The sequence below is a fragment of the Corvus moneduloides genome, chromosome 18, assembly GCF_009650955.1.
Source record: "Corvus moneduloides isolate bCorMon1 chromosome 18, bCorMon1.pri, whole genome shotgun sequence".
NCBI lineage: Eukaryota > Metazoa > Chordata > Aves > Passeriformes > Corvidae > Corvus > Corvus moneduloides.
The window spans coordinates 12,040,549-12,054,919 of record NC_045493.1 but is presented as its reverse complement, the minus strand read 5'-3'; the positions used below and the strand labels follow the sequence as shown (position 1 = coordinate 12,054,919).

Below are 14,371 nucleotides of genomic sequence, written 5' to 3'. Positions count from 1 at the left end.
TTGGGGGTGGGGGGAGACTCTAGAAACGGACAAGTCATAAAATGTGAGCAGGTGCCAGTTTAATGGGGTTACAGCGATGAACAGAACATGGAAACCCTCTGTGGAGATCAGTCCTGCAGGACCCATTTGTCCTTTTCTTTTTTACAGTTTGTAGATCTATGGACTTTCCAGCCAGGAAAAAGACTGCTGTGTTTGCTTCAGAGCAGCCTTGGGCCCTGAGAAGCCCAGAGCCCCAATGCTGCCCCGGGCCTGTGCTGTGGGGAAGGGACACGAGTTGCATGCAGGAGCAGAGAGCAAGGCAAAGCCACCCCTCCAAAAGCACAGCTGCACAGATGCCAGTGCAGCGTGCCAGGTCAGTGCTCCCCTACCCGAGGAGGTGAAGCTGCAGGAAGGCTGGGAGAAGCCCTGGAGCACAGCTGGAGGGTGGCACTCAGGGGTGCAGAGGACCTGCAGCCTGAGCAGAGCCACACAGCACCATGGCCACTCCTCTCTGAGCAGGGTCAGTGAGTGCAAAGGGCCTGTGAGCCACATCCAGCAAGGAAAGGGCCATGGGCAGCTCCTGAAGGGAAAAAGCAGCAGCCAGCTGTCTTTTGTGGCCCAGGTACACACCCTATCCTGGCCACAGCATTGGCTCCTGCCCCCCACAGCCCAGAGCACCTTGAGGTGTTCAGCACCCTCGAGCCTGTCCCCTGGGTACTGCTGAGCTCCTCCAGCAGCGAGAGGAGCATTGGGGCAAATGGCTCAGGTACATTACAGCCACACTGGCCTGAGCTGGGACAGGGAGGGGAGAAGCTGTTTACTGGGAGATGAACCAAAGTCGCTCTCCTTCCCAGTCAGTAACTTACAGAGCAGCTGGAAAGGGCCCCTGGGGAACATCTTGACACGGTGCTGTCAGGGGGTCCAGAGGCAGAGGCTCCCCCCGGGCTGGCAGGGGCACAGGGCAGGCTCCTGGGCTGGCTGGTGCCTGCCCTCACTGCAGCATCCCCGTCCTCACCTGGAAGGCCAGCCCATCCCCACGCGTGGCTTGCTGCAAGGGAGACACAGCACTCACAGCACTCCCTGCCCACGGCTGCAGAACCACCAGCACCATCCCAGGGGCCCTGGCGGTGCTGCCAGGGCTCAGCTTGGCCCCAGGGTGGAACCACAACCCCTCTGGGTGCAGCAGCTCCCTGGCTGTGCCCAGCCTGCAGCTCATGCTGGTGGCCAGTTCCCATACCTTGTTAATCTCCTTGTGTCTCTCCTTGCTGACGATTTCTTCCAGGACTTCCCCGTCCCCCTTAATGAGTCTGCAAGACAAACACAGGCCCAGCAGCCATGAGGGTACTGCCAAGTTCCTGCAGCTGCAGAAGGTGCTGACCCCACCCCAAGGGCACCTGCTGTGCCCCAGCTCCCCCAAACCCAGGAGCAGGTGCTGGGCAAGGCCAGTGCTGACCTACCCCTGACATTGTATTTTGTGACTTTGTTTTTGTATCAAGCTTAAATAGCACAGCAGGCTTTGCCATTGCTCCCATGGGATTAATGTCACCACACTGCAGCAAGGACAGGAGTGCTCTCCTGAGAACTGAGGGCCAGCTGGCCCTGCCCCAGGCTGTGGGCACTGCCTGCTGTGTGCAGTCAGTCACACTGGCACAACAAAACACTCCTAATAAAAGCATCCCATGTCACCCTACAATCTGCAGTGCCCCAACCCCTGCAAAACCTCTTCCTTTTATAGAGTTCAGGTGTAGTCCTGGCTGCCCCAGGAAACTGCAAAGCCATTCAGCAACAGGAGCCAGTTTGGGCCTGAAATGCAGCCAGGCTGGGGAGCATCTTGCTGAGCACATTCCAAGCAGAGTTGGAGGCGGCTCACACCTCCAAACACGAACAGAGATTTAATTGTCTTCATTACGTGCCTTACAGGGAACTGACCTTTGTTCCACACCTCCCTGAGCCCTGCAGGCTGCCTTCTATTTTAAGACTGGACTTGTCATACCCAATTCTCTTCAGCATGGTGTTTTCTGCTTGCTGAGAAGACGCAGTTTATTAAAAACTGGGTCATTTCTACTTGGCAGCTAAATGAACCTGGGTTTGATTGCTGTCTGTAACCCCACAGGGCACACACTCGCTCCTCATTCCCGCCTGGGTGTTAATCAGGGCCCAGGGCTTTGGAGCTGAAAGGTAAGTGGATGCAGCAATGGGATACTGGGACACAGCCCCGTGTCCCTTGTGTGGAGCCCCAGCAATGATTCAATTCAATGATTTGGTGCCATCGTGTCACTTTCTGGGTAAGTCACACCAGGCCTGATGAGGGGGGACCTGTGAGGGGTCAGCTCAGGCCTTTGCTCCTGAAGGGGACCTGGGTCCAGGTGTGGTGGTACCGTGCCATGGACAGGCATCCTCCAGGCCTCCAGCCCACTCAGCATGGATGGGAACAGACAACCCACCCTCCTGTTCCCCAGGGTCATACCTGGTTCTCCCCGTTTCGGGATCCACGACTCTCCGTATGACGCTCTGCCTCGCGTCCCACTCCTCCTTTGTCATTGGCTTCATAGCCTGGATCCGGGATTTCTGTTCATCTGTCAGAACTGGAATGCAGTGGTCAGTCAGAGCCGTGCTCGTGGGGCTGCCTCCAGGAGAGGGGCACAGCACCACGGCTGCAGCCCACGGACAACCCCGGCGGTACTCGGGGTTCGGTGACAAACCACGCAAAGGAAGGGACACTTCACATCCCAAAGGCAGGACCAGCTTTGCCAGGATGTTACTGCTGACTGTGTCCTTCCATTTGGCATCTTTATTCCCCACTCGCTGCTTCATGCAACAGAAAGGGACCAGCACAACTCCTGTGTGCCCAGGCTCCTGCAGGAGGGAAAGAGCATCATCATTACCTGGCCCAGAGTCCACCACTGATTCCTTCTGCCACTGCTCCAGCGAGGGGCCGGGCACCTCTTCTCCCTTGCCCTTCTCCTCCTTAGCCCTCTCCTTTGCCTTCTTTTTTGATTTCTTCTTTATTTTTTTCTTCTTCTTCTTTCTCTTCCTCTTGTCTTTCTGTTTCACTCGCTTTTTTTTCCTGTCTTGACTCTTCTTCGTTTTGGAGTCACTGTCACTGGAGTCATCAGAAGAGGAGCTGGAGGAAGAGGAAGATGAGGAAGAGCTGGAGGATGAAGATGTCCCAGAGGAAGAGGTACTGGCCTTCCTCTTCTTTTTGTCCTTTCCTTCCTTCTTCTTTTCTGCAATACACAAGAAGAGGGTGAGTGGAGCAGTCCTGGCCCTGCAGCAGCAGAGATGTTGGTTATCCCCCTCCTAGCCTGGTTTCTTTCCTGCCTGGAATTCCTCTCTGTGCCCATCTTTAACCTGGGACTGTGCAGTGCCGGGGCCAAGCCAGCACATGGAGGGGCTGAGGGCTCTGCACTTGTCAGAACGAGACCAAAGTAGGCACAAAGTGCAGGACAAGGTGACAGACACCAACTTAGCTAAAACCAGGGACCCTCTTCTCCCCCCTGGACCTTCTCCCACCTGCCCCGGGGAAAGGTGGTGAAAGCTCAGGCTCAGGGGCCTTCCCCCACCTTCCCTGGCTGCTGCCGAGCTCGACTTGTGTCCGTGAGAGCCAGAGATCCTCTTCCTCGGCGGAGAGCTGCTGCCCTGCTGCGAGTCCTTGCTGCTCTTCCTCCTTTTCTTCTCCTTCCTCTCCTGCCTGCTCCGAGAGTCGCTTTTGCTCCTGCTCCGCGATCGCTTCCGAGACCGGCTGTGGGCCATGCTGGCTCCTGGAGGGAATGGGTCACATCAGAGCCACGGGGGCACCAACCCTGCCCAGCAGCCCCAAAACCCTTCAGTCCAGTATGAGCCAACCAGCCCTGGAAGACCTGTTCCAGTTAAACTCCTCCCTGCTCACACCCGCTCCCACCAGAGCGATGGGTCGGGGTCTCCCATCACAGCCCTGGCCACGTGGAATTTCAGCAGCCCCCAGCCCTGGGCAGGGAGCTGGCACAGGGACAGCTGTCCCCAGGCAGCCCTCCTCTGCCTCAGACAACTGTCCCCAAGCAGGTTTTCCACCAGGAGAACCTTGCACCAGGTTTTCCCTGTGCTTCTGCTGTTTGTCCCTGGAGAATCGGGCTGATTCCTGCCACGGGCAGGCACGGAGGGGCCTGAGGCTGGTGTTTGCAGCAGTGCTGTGCCCACGGCCACTCCATGGCGCTGGGAGCCGTCAGGAGATGCTGCACCACAGATGGACACAGGCAAAGTGTGATGGATACTGCGGCCACAGTCAGCAGAACAAAACGTCCTCCCCGAGCCCAACACCGAGTCAATCACCCCGTTATTTAAATGCTGGGAGCAGGCACAAGCCAAGGGGACGAATGAATTTTTAATATTCCAATTTGCTCTTAGAAAATAGATGACGCATGGAGCTGGCACCCCCGTCCATCAGCTCCAGGGACGCCAGCAGCCCCAGGCCGGAGCTGGTGTGATCCATGCTCTAATTAATTTAAAAAACAAACTGGCACCGTGGGCAGAGCAGGATCTGGGAAACGCTTCTTCACAGCCACCTTCCAACTACCACATTTAATTAATCGTTTGTTTACCACCTCGACATTCCCAGGCAGCAATTCGGATTCTCTCCCAAGTGAATGAGACCTTTGATTGATTTCCACAGGGAAATTTCAATCAGAAAAAAAACCCCAAAACCAACCACAACCATTAAGGACACACAGGGAGGTTTCAGAGGATGAGAATCCTCCATGGACACACACCCAGCAGCTGCCCCTTGCACCAGGACCTTGCTGGGTACAGCGTTTGGGACTCGGATCTTTCTGTTCTGGCTGTGGCAGCAGGACACAACCACAGCAGCAGATCAATGAGCACGGACGGAGCTGGGCTCAGACAGCAGCAGCATCCCGGCGACGAATCCCAAATGATCCCAGCAGCATCGCAGGCTGCCTGTGCCCTAAGCCGGGCTCTCACCTCCACCCTGACACCAGGCTGGGGCCACAGCGACTCCTCCTGTCCACCCAGCTCTACCCAGGCCCGGCCCTCGCCGGGGCCCCGGAGCTGCTCTGCGCTGGGCAGCTGCAGGGGCTGTCCCTGCCCTCATGCCCCAGCACGGGGAGCCTGCGGCATGCGAGGTGAGCTGGCCCTTTACGAGCTCAGCACGAGGTGCGCTGGCCCTTTAAGAGCTCAGCAGGAGGCGTTCTACGCGCACGGCTCCAGGCGCGGCCCCTTTAAGAGAGCAGCTCTTTATCAGCCCCCCGGCCCCCCTTCTCCGGTGTTCTCAGCCGGCCCGGCCCTGCCCCGCCGCAGGCAAGAGGAGCGGGAGGGAGCGGGGACTCACCGGGCCGAGTCCGAGCGGGGCTCTCGCCGGGCCGGGTCCGAGCGGGGACTCACCGAGCCGGGTCCGAGCGGGGCTCTCGCCGGGCCGGGTCCGAGCGGGGCTCTCGCCGCCGGGGCCGCGCCGGCCGCCTCCCGCCTCCGTCCGCCGCGCGCGGGGCCGGGCGGCAGCCGGGCCGCGCTCTTTGGTTCCGGGGCCGCCTGGCCCGGGCTGCCCCCGCCCCGTAGCTCAGTTTTTGGGGATGAATGCGAGCGGATTGGGAGCGCTCACGTTCGCTACTGAACGAGATAAAGGCTTCGAGACTGCGTTTCTTGACAGCGGCTCCTCGCTCAGGTACAACCGCCGATTTCCTTCTGCCGGTGTAATTTGAATGGGCTTTGCTAATGAGAAACTCATCAGCGCCCTGTGCTAATGGCAGCTCCAGCCAAAATCCTGCGGCTCTGCTGGGACAGCTTCAATAAACACCTTTTGTGCGAGCTGCACCCGCTCGCGTTCAGCCTTTCACAACTCCCGATGTCATTACCCATGTGCTGTAATTACTGCACTGAACGGTGAATGGAAAAGCCCCTTATAAATGCACCAGTGGCTGTCGAATAGACAGAACTCATTTTCCACAGAGGCAAATGCAGACACCAAATCAGAGATATTTGGCTTCTTTAATTTGTTCAGTAGGTGGAAGAGTCACATGCTCTCAGCCAGATAGAAGTAAGGAGGGGAAAGCATCTGACCCTTCTAATCCATCAGTTCCTGGCGGATCTTGGTGCCAAATTAAGAAGCCCCAGGCCTGTCTGCTGCATCCAGGTTGGGAGTTATTTTATATTTTCACTTGCTCATGTAACTAAAGCAAAGGGAGTTAAATGTCCATCTTGCCCTCCTCTGGGAGGTTTTGCTGTGCTGCAGGTAACTCCCAGAGCTCTGTCTCTGCTTAAAAATGTTCACAAAACCTTTGTACGGGAAGTTTCTGCCCCCAAGAAGCCTTGGGAGACCTCTCAGCCACCCTGGGGGATCAGTGCTCCCTGTGCTGCTCCTGATGGATTTTTCTGAGCCTGGGTTAGACAAACATCCAGTGGTGACAATTCCATGCCATTCCCAGCAGCCCACTGTGAATCACCTGGGTCTCATTTCTGAGCAGATCCTTCCCTGCCACTCAGCAACAAAAGGCTCTTCCCCTGGAAGAGGACAAGAGGCCCTAAGAACAGCCCAGAAATGGCTTATTGTACCATCCTCTCCTGTTCCCAGTGGGATCTGGGATGCTGCTGGTAGCAGAGAGGCCAAGGAGCTCTGGGTGTTTTCCCTGTGCACTTGGAAATATTGACAGAGCTCCTGCAGTGATTCGGTGTTGGGGCTTTCTGTGTCTGACACAGAGTCCTCCAGCCCCAGCGTGAGCCCTCACGAGCCGAGGTCCAGCTCTTCCAGCTGGAATCTTGGCAGGGCTGGCTTTGCATCCCTTCCCAAGGTGAGAGCTGCTTCTTACAGGACTCGTGCACCCAGCAGAGCCTGAGAGGTCAGAAAGGAGCTTTGGGCAACTTGGTGTGGGGAAATCAGGCGGCACCAGCCGCTACCCCAAGGCACAGAGATTCACGGTCTGGGCCACCTCCTCTCCCAGGGCTTCTGTGAACCCATCCCCAAAGCCCTCTGCTTCCACCAGCTCGGGTTTCCTGTTGCACATGGGGCAGAGCTGGTTCCGGATGGCCGATGATCTCATCCACACGATGAGATTCCAGCGCTCCCCGGAGGCGATGGGAAGGGCGCCGTGGATCTGCCCTCCTCGGTGCAGCAGCCCCCGGGCTGCCACGTGTTCCACCTCTATGTACTGCGGCACGGGGCTGGGATCCTGCAACAAAGGGAGGGGGATTCGGTGTCACACCACAAAGTCCCTCAAATAGTTGAAACTTGTCACCTCTTCCCCCACAGCGCCCAGGGAGCAACATGGAGAGGGCAAACTGCACCTCATTCCCAGTGCCAAGTTCAGAGGGAATGTAAAGAGATTCAGTCAAAAAAACCCCATGTGTCACTGCTGTGTGGGAGCTTTCCCCCCTCTCTTGCCCTAAAAGCAGGTGCTAGAGATTTAGGTTTAAGTCATATCTGAAATAAATCTCTCTCAGCACCTCCCTGCTCCCAGCTTCAGATGTGGAAAGAGGGGCTGGTTTGTTTCACTCCAGTTTCTACTACGAAGTTGCCTCTGTCCTCTCTTTGAAACCTGAATATTGAATATTGGAATATTGCAGCAGAAAAGGCTCCTGTACAACCAAGCCATGCAAAAAATGGGGAAGGGACAGAGCAGGTTTGACTGTCAGAAGTGAGTAATTGTTTTTTAGAACACGGTTGATGCCTGGAAACTGGGGGGCCGAGGAGGGAGAGGGGAGTGGGCCGTGCTCAGTACCTGGTTGAAATCCCCAAAGTACAAGTTGCCTTCTGTGAACTCTTTTCCCAGGGAAACGTTCAAGGTGACTTCAGCATTGTCATAGTGAGAGCTCAGGTCCAGGTCCTCGTGCAGGGAGTACTTGACCACGAAAGCTTTGTGGCTGTCCAGGCAGGCCCCGCCCAGCTCCGGGTACAGCAGGGCAGTGATGGGCTGCAGGAAGCGCTCCCGCAGGGGCGTCAGGAAAGGCTCGTCCATCCCCAGCTCGTTCAGCAGAACCTGTGCCAAGGACAGGAGGGGGGAACAGCTGAGCAACCACAGCTGCTGCTCCTCGGAGCTGCTGCAGAGCTGCTGTCCTCCTCCAGCTCTGCTGCTGGCTCAGATCAAGGACTTTAGAGCAAAGGCTCCAGCTACAAGAAAAAGGAAGGAGGGTGAAGGTGGAAAGGGATGGGGGGAAACACAGAGTAATAAGATCAAAAGGTGAGTGTTCTTGAAAAACTGACTCCTTGATTTAAATTTGTATTGCTCAAGCACAAGGTGCTCTTTGAGATACCACCTCCCCTCCCCTGCACTCCCGTTTTCTTTTGTCCCTGTAACATTCCCTCAACCCTGTCACTGCAAGGGGACATGGAACTCAGACTGCACCGTGTAAAATGAGAGGCATGTTGGAACTGGAGGGAGGGAGAAGTGAGGAGGTGAACGCAGTGAACACTCCCCCTCAAGAAGCACAAGAGACGCGTCCTACCCCATAGTTATTCATGGTGTTAGGCCTGCCTTTAGGCATATCCGACTGCTCAAAGTTCTCCAGCTCGTCCACAAAGGCTTGGCAGAACTCCTCTGTGAACACTGGGAGTCGATAGATCCTCTTATCTGTCAGGAAAAGGGAGACAGTGTTTGCTGGGGAAGATCCCAGGTGGGAGTTTTCCTGCCTGCCTGTCCAGCTGCAGTGTCAGTGTCCTGTGCTGGTGTCAGTGAGAGCACAGCATCCACAGGCCCCACTTTGTGCTCAGGCTGCTCAAAGGGCTGGAACCACTCCCCAGGATCAGCTCTGTATTTGTTGTTTTTTGTGCTGGTTCCTCATTTCCAGAGCAGGAGAAGGCTGGAACTGGTGGCCTGGACAAATCCAGGAGCTCTGCACACAGACATTGGTGTCTCTTTGCCTTGAGAAAAGGAGGCAACTCTGCCTCTTCCCCTCTACGTCTTGTCAGCATTTCTGGAAGGGAGAGAGCTTCACAGCTGCCTCCAGGGAAGCATAAAACCCAGATCTCTTTTTCAAAGACTGAAATCTAGACTGAAGCTAATTCAGCCCAGACGAACCAACGGGGACTGTCTGCAATGGCAAAGCACTTGGGGAGGGAAACCAAGCTCCCTGGGCTAGCAGTGTTCCTTCAGCAGGCTCCCTGGTGAGGTGTGGGACAACCACAACCCCAGCTCTGCTGCAGCTGGAGCCTCTGGTGAGACATCAGCAGGCTGGGATGGGAAAGCAGAAAACAGCCTCTGATCCAGAGCAGAAGTGCTGCCTCTCCAGAGACCCTCCTCAGGCAGGGAGTAACATCCTGTTTGCCTCAGCTTGTGTCAGATCAGAGCTGCTCAAGACAGGGCTTGGGAACAGCTGTCACCAGGGAGATCTGTGTGACTGAGGTGTTGTTTTCTTTACCTGAGAAGGACTCGAGGTAGCACAGGAGGCCCTGGAGATCAGCACCTGGAGATGTGCAGAACCTCACAATTTCCAGAAACTCTGGGGCCAGGAAGGAATCCTGATGTCGAGGGAAGGATGGGAAAAACACACAGAAACACAATCAGCCTGCACGGCCCAAGAGGGAAATGGACTTCCAGGGAAATACACAGTCCCTAAGGAGCAAGGCTGAGTCACACTCGAGTGAATTCCACGGCAGGAAATGCAGAATGTCACTGGTGTTTTACCTGCTGGTGTAGGGAAGCTGCTGCTTGCTTTAGTTCATGGTTTTCTAGGAGTAACTGGCCAGATTTATCACAGGTGTGATAGGAAAGAGCCTTTCCTGGCTGTAACACCAGGAATCTTGCCTGGAGAACACGCTGTGCTGTTGTGTTTTTAAAGTTTAAAATCCAGTTTTCATATGCTACACGTGAGTTTTAATTCAGTGCAGCTTTAGCACTGTGCAATGCCAAGGAGAGGGGGAAATGAACTGCAAAAATAAACTCTCAGGTAATTTTTTTTGGGTGCAAAAGAGATTCCAAACATTCTGTGTACCTGCAGAGTGTACACCTCTGGGTGCTTTGGTTTGTAGCACTTGGAGATGATGGCTCTTCGTTCCACTGACTGATGGATTAACTGTTTTCTTCTCTGCACTTCTGCCTCAATCTGCAAGTAAACAACAGAGCATATTGTCAGGAACCAAAAGGGCTGACTAAAACAGGAATCTGCTCATTGCTTTAAACCAGTTTGTTTTGTTCAGGGGCACCTCTGGGAGACAAAAGTGTTTGCTTTGTTTTTCTGTGGTCAGGACAAGTCCGGTAAATATCTGGAAAGGCAAGAGGAGTTGGAGATGTCCTCTTTACAGATGGCTTAAAAAGTAACTAAAGACTTTCTGTGGAAGTGTCAAGTGGAGCTGTGAGGTTTCAGCCCTTTCAGGCATTCTGACACCTCCTGAATCTGGCTTTTGTTCTGACAGTAGAAGCATTGTCCAAAATGAAGACATTTGCTGGGAGGGAGACAAGTCCTGTCATGAAGGGATTACTGCTAAGCATGGTGGAGACAGGCTAAGCTGCCCTTTCAGAGCAAGCAGCTGTTTGAGCAGCTGATCCAGGCAGCTCTTCCCATTTAATTCCCCCTCACGAGATTAATTTATAACAGTCCTCACTGGAGAGTGAGTGAGCAGCCATTCCCTGGGACCAAGGAGGTCCTGTGTTCATTCCCTTTCCCTCACTATCAGGCCCTGAAGGTCTTGGGAACTGAGTAGACAAATCAAACAGATTTCTCAGATTGTTTCTTCCCCTCCCTCCCAGCCCCAAGGTCCCTGGGCACCAGGTCACAGGGCAGGGAACTGCAACCCAGCACTGCCTAGAAAATCAAGCAGTGACAAATCCTTGGACTGGAATTGCTGCTGTACTGTGAGAGCTGTGACCTCCCACAGCCAGGGACAGCCACTGTCATCTGCCTCCTCCGAGCACTGAGGGACTCCTATGATTTCATATGGTTTTAAAGTCTACTTTATGATGTTTATATTGATACAGCAAACTTTGTATGCAGATCTGCAGAGAGCCCAGGTGATTAAAAAGTGATTAGGATCTAGATGATTATAAATTACAACCAAAGTTAGGGTCTTGAAATCCTAAGTGAAGCTGGTTTATAAATTCTGCATTACACTGCTTGTTGTGCTCCATTGATTCTGCCTGGGGAAATCCTGTGCTGTTCTACTCGTAAGTTCTGTGCTGTATGAATCATAATATCCAGTTAATAAAGCTTTAATTAACAGTACTATTTACTGCCATCATCATCCTGCTAAGAATTCCTAAAAGAACCTGTCTGTCCCCTTAGTGTCAGGTGACATTGGAGCTGGTTGTGTGACTGGTCCCTGTCCCTGGCCTGGAAAGAAGCAGGGATTTCTTGATGAATTGTGAACCTCTGTAGGATCCCCGGGTGATCCCATCTCCCTTTAAAAAGGATTGGCACAAGAAGGCACAAAGAAAGCCAAACCAGGGCACTGGGAGCCAGCGGAGGAAATCCAAGGAGGGAGCGGCTCAGAGGCCACTGGGATGAGGTGTTGGATGACGGCGTTTTCCTGCAGGGTGTTGGCTGTATAAACTCCTCGCTGCTGGGTGCCCGCGGGGAATTCTTCCCTCTGACTCTGCCCAGCACCGGGGTCGATCGGGACCCAGCGGTGCCGGGAGCTGTGCCCCGGTTCTGTGGGGCTTCAGCAAGTCCCAAACTCCCCTCGGGACTGACCCCCGGGGGGTGGAAATGCCACTGGTGGGGGATCCCTGAGGGGAGCCGGGGCTCCCCATCTCCTCCCCCCGGGACCAGAGCTGCCCCAGCCCTGAGGTCCCGGCTCAGGAAGGGCGTGGAGCTGCTGGAGCGAGTCCAAAGAGGGCACCAGGATGATCAGAGGGATGGAGCAGTCCTGCCGTGAGGAAAGGCTGGGAGAGTTGGGATTGTTCAGCCCGGAAAAGAGAAGGCTTTGGGGTGCCCTCAGTGTGGCCTTGAAGGGGCCGACAGGAAAGATGGGGAGAGATCCTTCACAAGGGATGGAGGGTCAGGGCAGGGGAATGGCTCCACACTGACAGAGGGCAGGGTTAGACGGGACATTGGGAAGAAATCCTTCTCTGTGAGGGTGCTGAGGCCCTGGCACAGGGTGCCCAGAGCAGCGGGACCCCTGGCAGTGCCCAAGGCCGGGCTGGAGCAGCCTGGCACAGTGGGAGCTGTCCCGGCCCATGGCAGGGGTGGCACTGGGTAAGTTTTAAGGTCCCTTCCAACCCAAGCCCTGGTGTGACGCTGTGAGCCGCGTCCCCGGTGGCTGTTCGGGGGTCCCGGCGCTCACCTCCCGCAGCACCTCCCGGAACTGCTCCTCGCTCCGGCAGCCGCGCTCCCGCAGCGCCTGCAACACACGGGCACGTCACCGCCACGGCCACCGGCGCGGCCCGCTTCCCCCGGCCCCGCCCGCCCCTGCGGTACCCGGCCGTGGTCCCGGCGGAGCTGCGGCCCGTCCCGATACCGCACGTGGAGCCCGAACCGCCCCACGAAGATGTTGTCGGTGAAAAAGCAGGCGCACCCCCGGAACGGCCGGCCCGCAGACATGTTCCCTGCCGGCGAACGCGCCTCGGTCCAGCCCTCAAAGAGCTCCGCTTCCGTCCGTTTGAGGGCGCATCGGCAAATTCCGAACCGGGGCAAAAACGGAAAGCGGCGGAATTTGACCGTTCTCCCCCGTTTTCCGGTTGTTTTTTGTAATTTCCATGACGTCACCTCGGCCCGGTCCCGCGGCGGGGCCGCTGCCCTACAGCCCTCACGGCCGGGCCGGGTCTGCTCGGAGCGGCAGCGGCCGCCGAAGGTTATTTGCAGACGGTCCCTGAGCTCCCCCCCCCGCCCCTCGCGGGGCGCGCGCGGGCGGCGGGGGCGCGCTCGAGGGACGCGCGCGGCGGGGTCAGCGCGGCCCCGGCCCGGCCCGGCCCGGCCCGGCCATGGACGCGGCGCTGCCCGAGGCCGAGCGGGAGGTGGTGGTGGCGGCCGAGCCGTGCGGCCACGGCAACAAGTTCGAGGACATCTACCGGCTGCTGGCCGAGGGCTGCTTCCCGCCCAGCTTCTGCTCCATCAAGAGGAAGAACCTCAAGCGCTACGCCCAGAAGTTCGTCGTGGACGGTGGGGACCCGGGGGCACGGCGGCGGTGTCGGGCTGCCCTCGGCCGCGGCCTGCCCCGCTGGGCCCGGGGGCAGCCTGTGGGGGGAAGCCGGCGGGTGCTGGCCCCGCAGACACGGGGGGATGTGCCGGAGCCTCGGTGTAGGGAGGGAATGTGGCTTCTCGGCAGCACCGCCGCCGCTCCCCGGCCAGCCCGGTGCCTTGGCATCACTTGAGGGGCACGGAGCGGGGATCGTGTCACCCCCGGGTAGCACCGGTGCTCCACGGCTGCCCTGTGGGGACCCCGGTGGCTTTGTTGTAGTGGAGGATTTCACGCAGTCCCGGGTGCAGAAGAGTTCGCTGGGTGTGTGTAGGGGTGATTCCAGTTTAGCAGCTCCTCCAGGCGCAGTGGGAGCTCCCAAGGCAGCAGCAGCTCCCGAGCTGTGTCTCAGCTGTGTTTCCCACTGTGGGAAGTGACCTTTTTTCAGGAGGCGAGGAACTGTGAGAGGGTGGTGTTGGAGACAGACCTCTGGCATCCGCAGGCGGCTGCCTCTACTACGTGGGACCCAAGAAGGAGGAGAAGCGCGAGGTGATCGTGGATCCCGAGCGGAGGCGTCAGGTCTTCCTGGAAAGCCATTTCACCGAAATCGGGAACCACCTGGGCCAGAAGAAGACCGTGCACCGGATCCAGAGCCGGTACTACTGGCTGGGCATCGTGAAGGATGTTGTGGACTGGGTAAGTGGAGAGCAGTGACCGTATCGATGACACCGGTGCTGGCAGCAGTCCCGAGGCAGAAGCCAGAGGAGCCCTGGTGCAGGGATGATGTCATTCCCTGAGCCTGTGCTGAGAAACCACACATTGAGTTACTCTGCAGGTGAATCTTGGAATGTCCCGAGGCAGCTGGATAGATTGGATGTCTTTCCCTGAGTGTCAGGAAGCATCAGCCTCCTCGTGCAGGGCAATTTTAGCCAGGATGAGAATGTGGGATTGTTTCAGACAAGTTGCTGAGTCTTGCTTTGGGCAGTCTGGGTTCCTTCCAGAGCTGCCCAATTCCCTAAACCGTGGCAAGAAGAAGATCTCGGTGTCTCCTCGGCTGCTTTGCCTCGCCTGTTTCATTGCTGGCAGTTCCCTGCAGCAGGACTCTGCAGCAGTGTGGTTTAAGGAGTGTGCTTGCATTGCATGGTCTGAGCTCCTCCAGCGTCCTAGGGCTGAGGATTTCTCTAACCAGCGGTAGGAGGTTAAAATAGAATAAATATTTGCGTGGAAACAGGGTGAGAAATAGCTTAGCTGTAGGCCACGTTGAGAAAATTGGTTATTGTGTCAGAGAAAGCTGTTGGGTGAACCTTGTGGAAGGTGAGATGCGTCAGCCTGTTGTGCTTTGCCCTCTTTTTTGCTGCACCT

At 56.6% G+C, this 14,371-nt stretch overlaps 2 protein-coding genes across 8 annotated transcripts; both read right to left on the bottom strand.

Moving 5' to 3' along the window:
* Positions 1-39: 39 nt before the first annotated feature.
* ARL6IP4 (ADP ribosylation factor like GTPase 6 interacting protein 4) lies at positions 40-5,423 on the bottom strand. 7 transcript variants are annotated; one of them, XR_004243663.1, is made up of 7 exons: positions 4,936-5,121; positions 3,543-3,740; positions 2,865-3,206; positions 2,447-2,564; positions 1,217-1,286; positions 846-1,027; positions 40-559 (listed from the first exon to the last, which is right to left on the bottom strand). XR_004243663.1 is itself a non-coding variant. In XM_032128092.1 (6 exons), the coding sequence occupies exons 2-6, from the start codon at positions 3,730-3,732 to the stop codon at positions 971-973; spliced, it is 777 nt and encodes a 258-aa protein (XP_031983983.1). In that variant the 5' UTR covers positions 3,733-3,740; positions 5,383-5,423; the 3' UTR covers positions 40-970. The 7 variants fall into 7 exon arrangements, 5 of the variants coding, with proteins under 5 accessions (XP_031983983.1, XP_031983981.1, XP_031983985.1 ...); XR_004243664.1 differs by having other exon boundaries at positions 40-254; XM_032128092.1 differs by lacking the exon at positions 4,936-5,121 and adding an exon at positions 5,383-5,423 and having other exon boundaries at positions 40-1,027.
* A 513-nt stretch (positions 5,424-5,936) lies between these two features.
* Positions 5,937-12,783, bottom strand: OGFOD2 (2-oxoglutarate and iron dependent oxygenase domain containing 2; the record flags this gene model as incomplete). Its single annotated transcript, XM_032128346.1, has 7 exons — positions 5,937-7,133; positions 7,683-7,940; positions 8,407-8,531; positions 9,319-9,418; positions 9,892-10,002; positions 12,179-12,235; positions 12,313-12,783. Coding segments are annotated over 7 exons (1,398 nt in total), but the record flags the coding sequence as incomplete, so codon positions are not given.
* Positions 12,784-14,371: the final 1,588 nt, after the last annotated feature.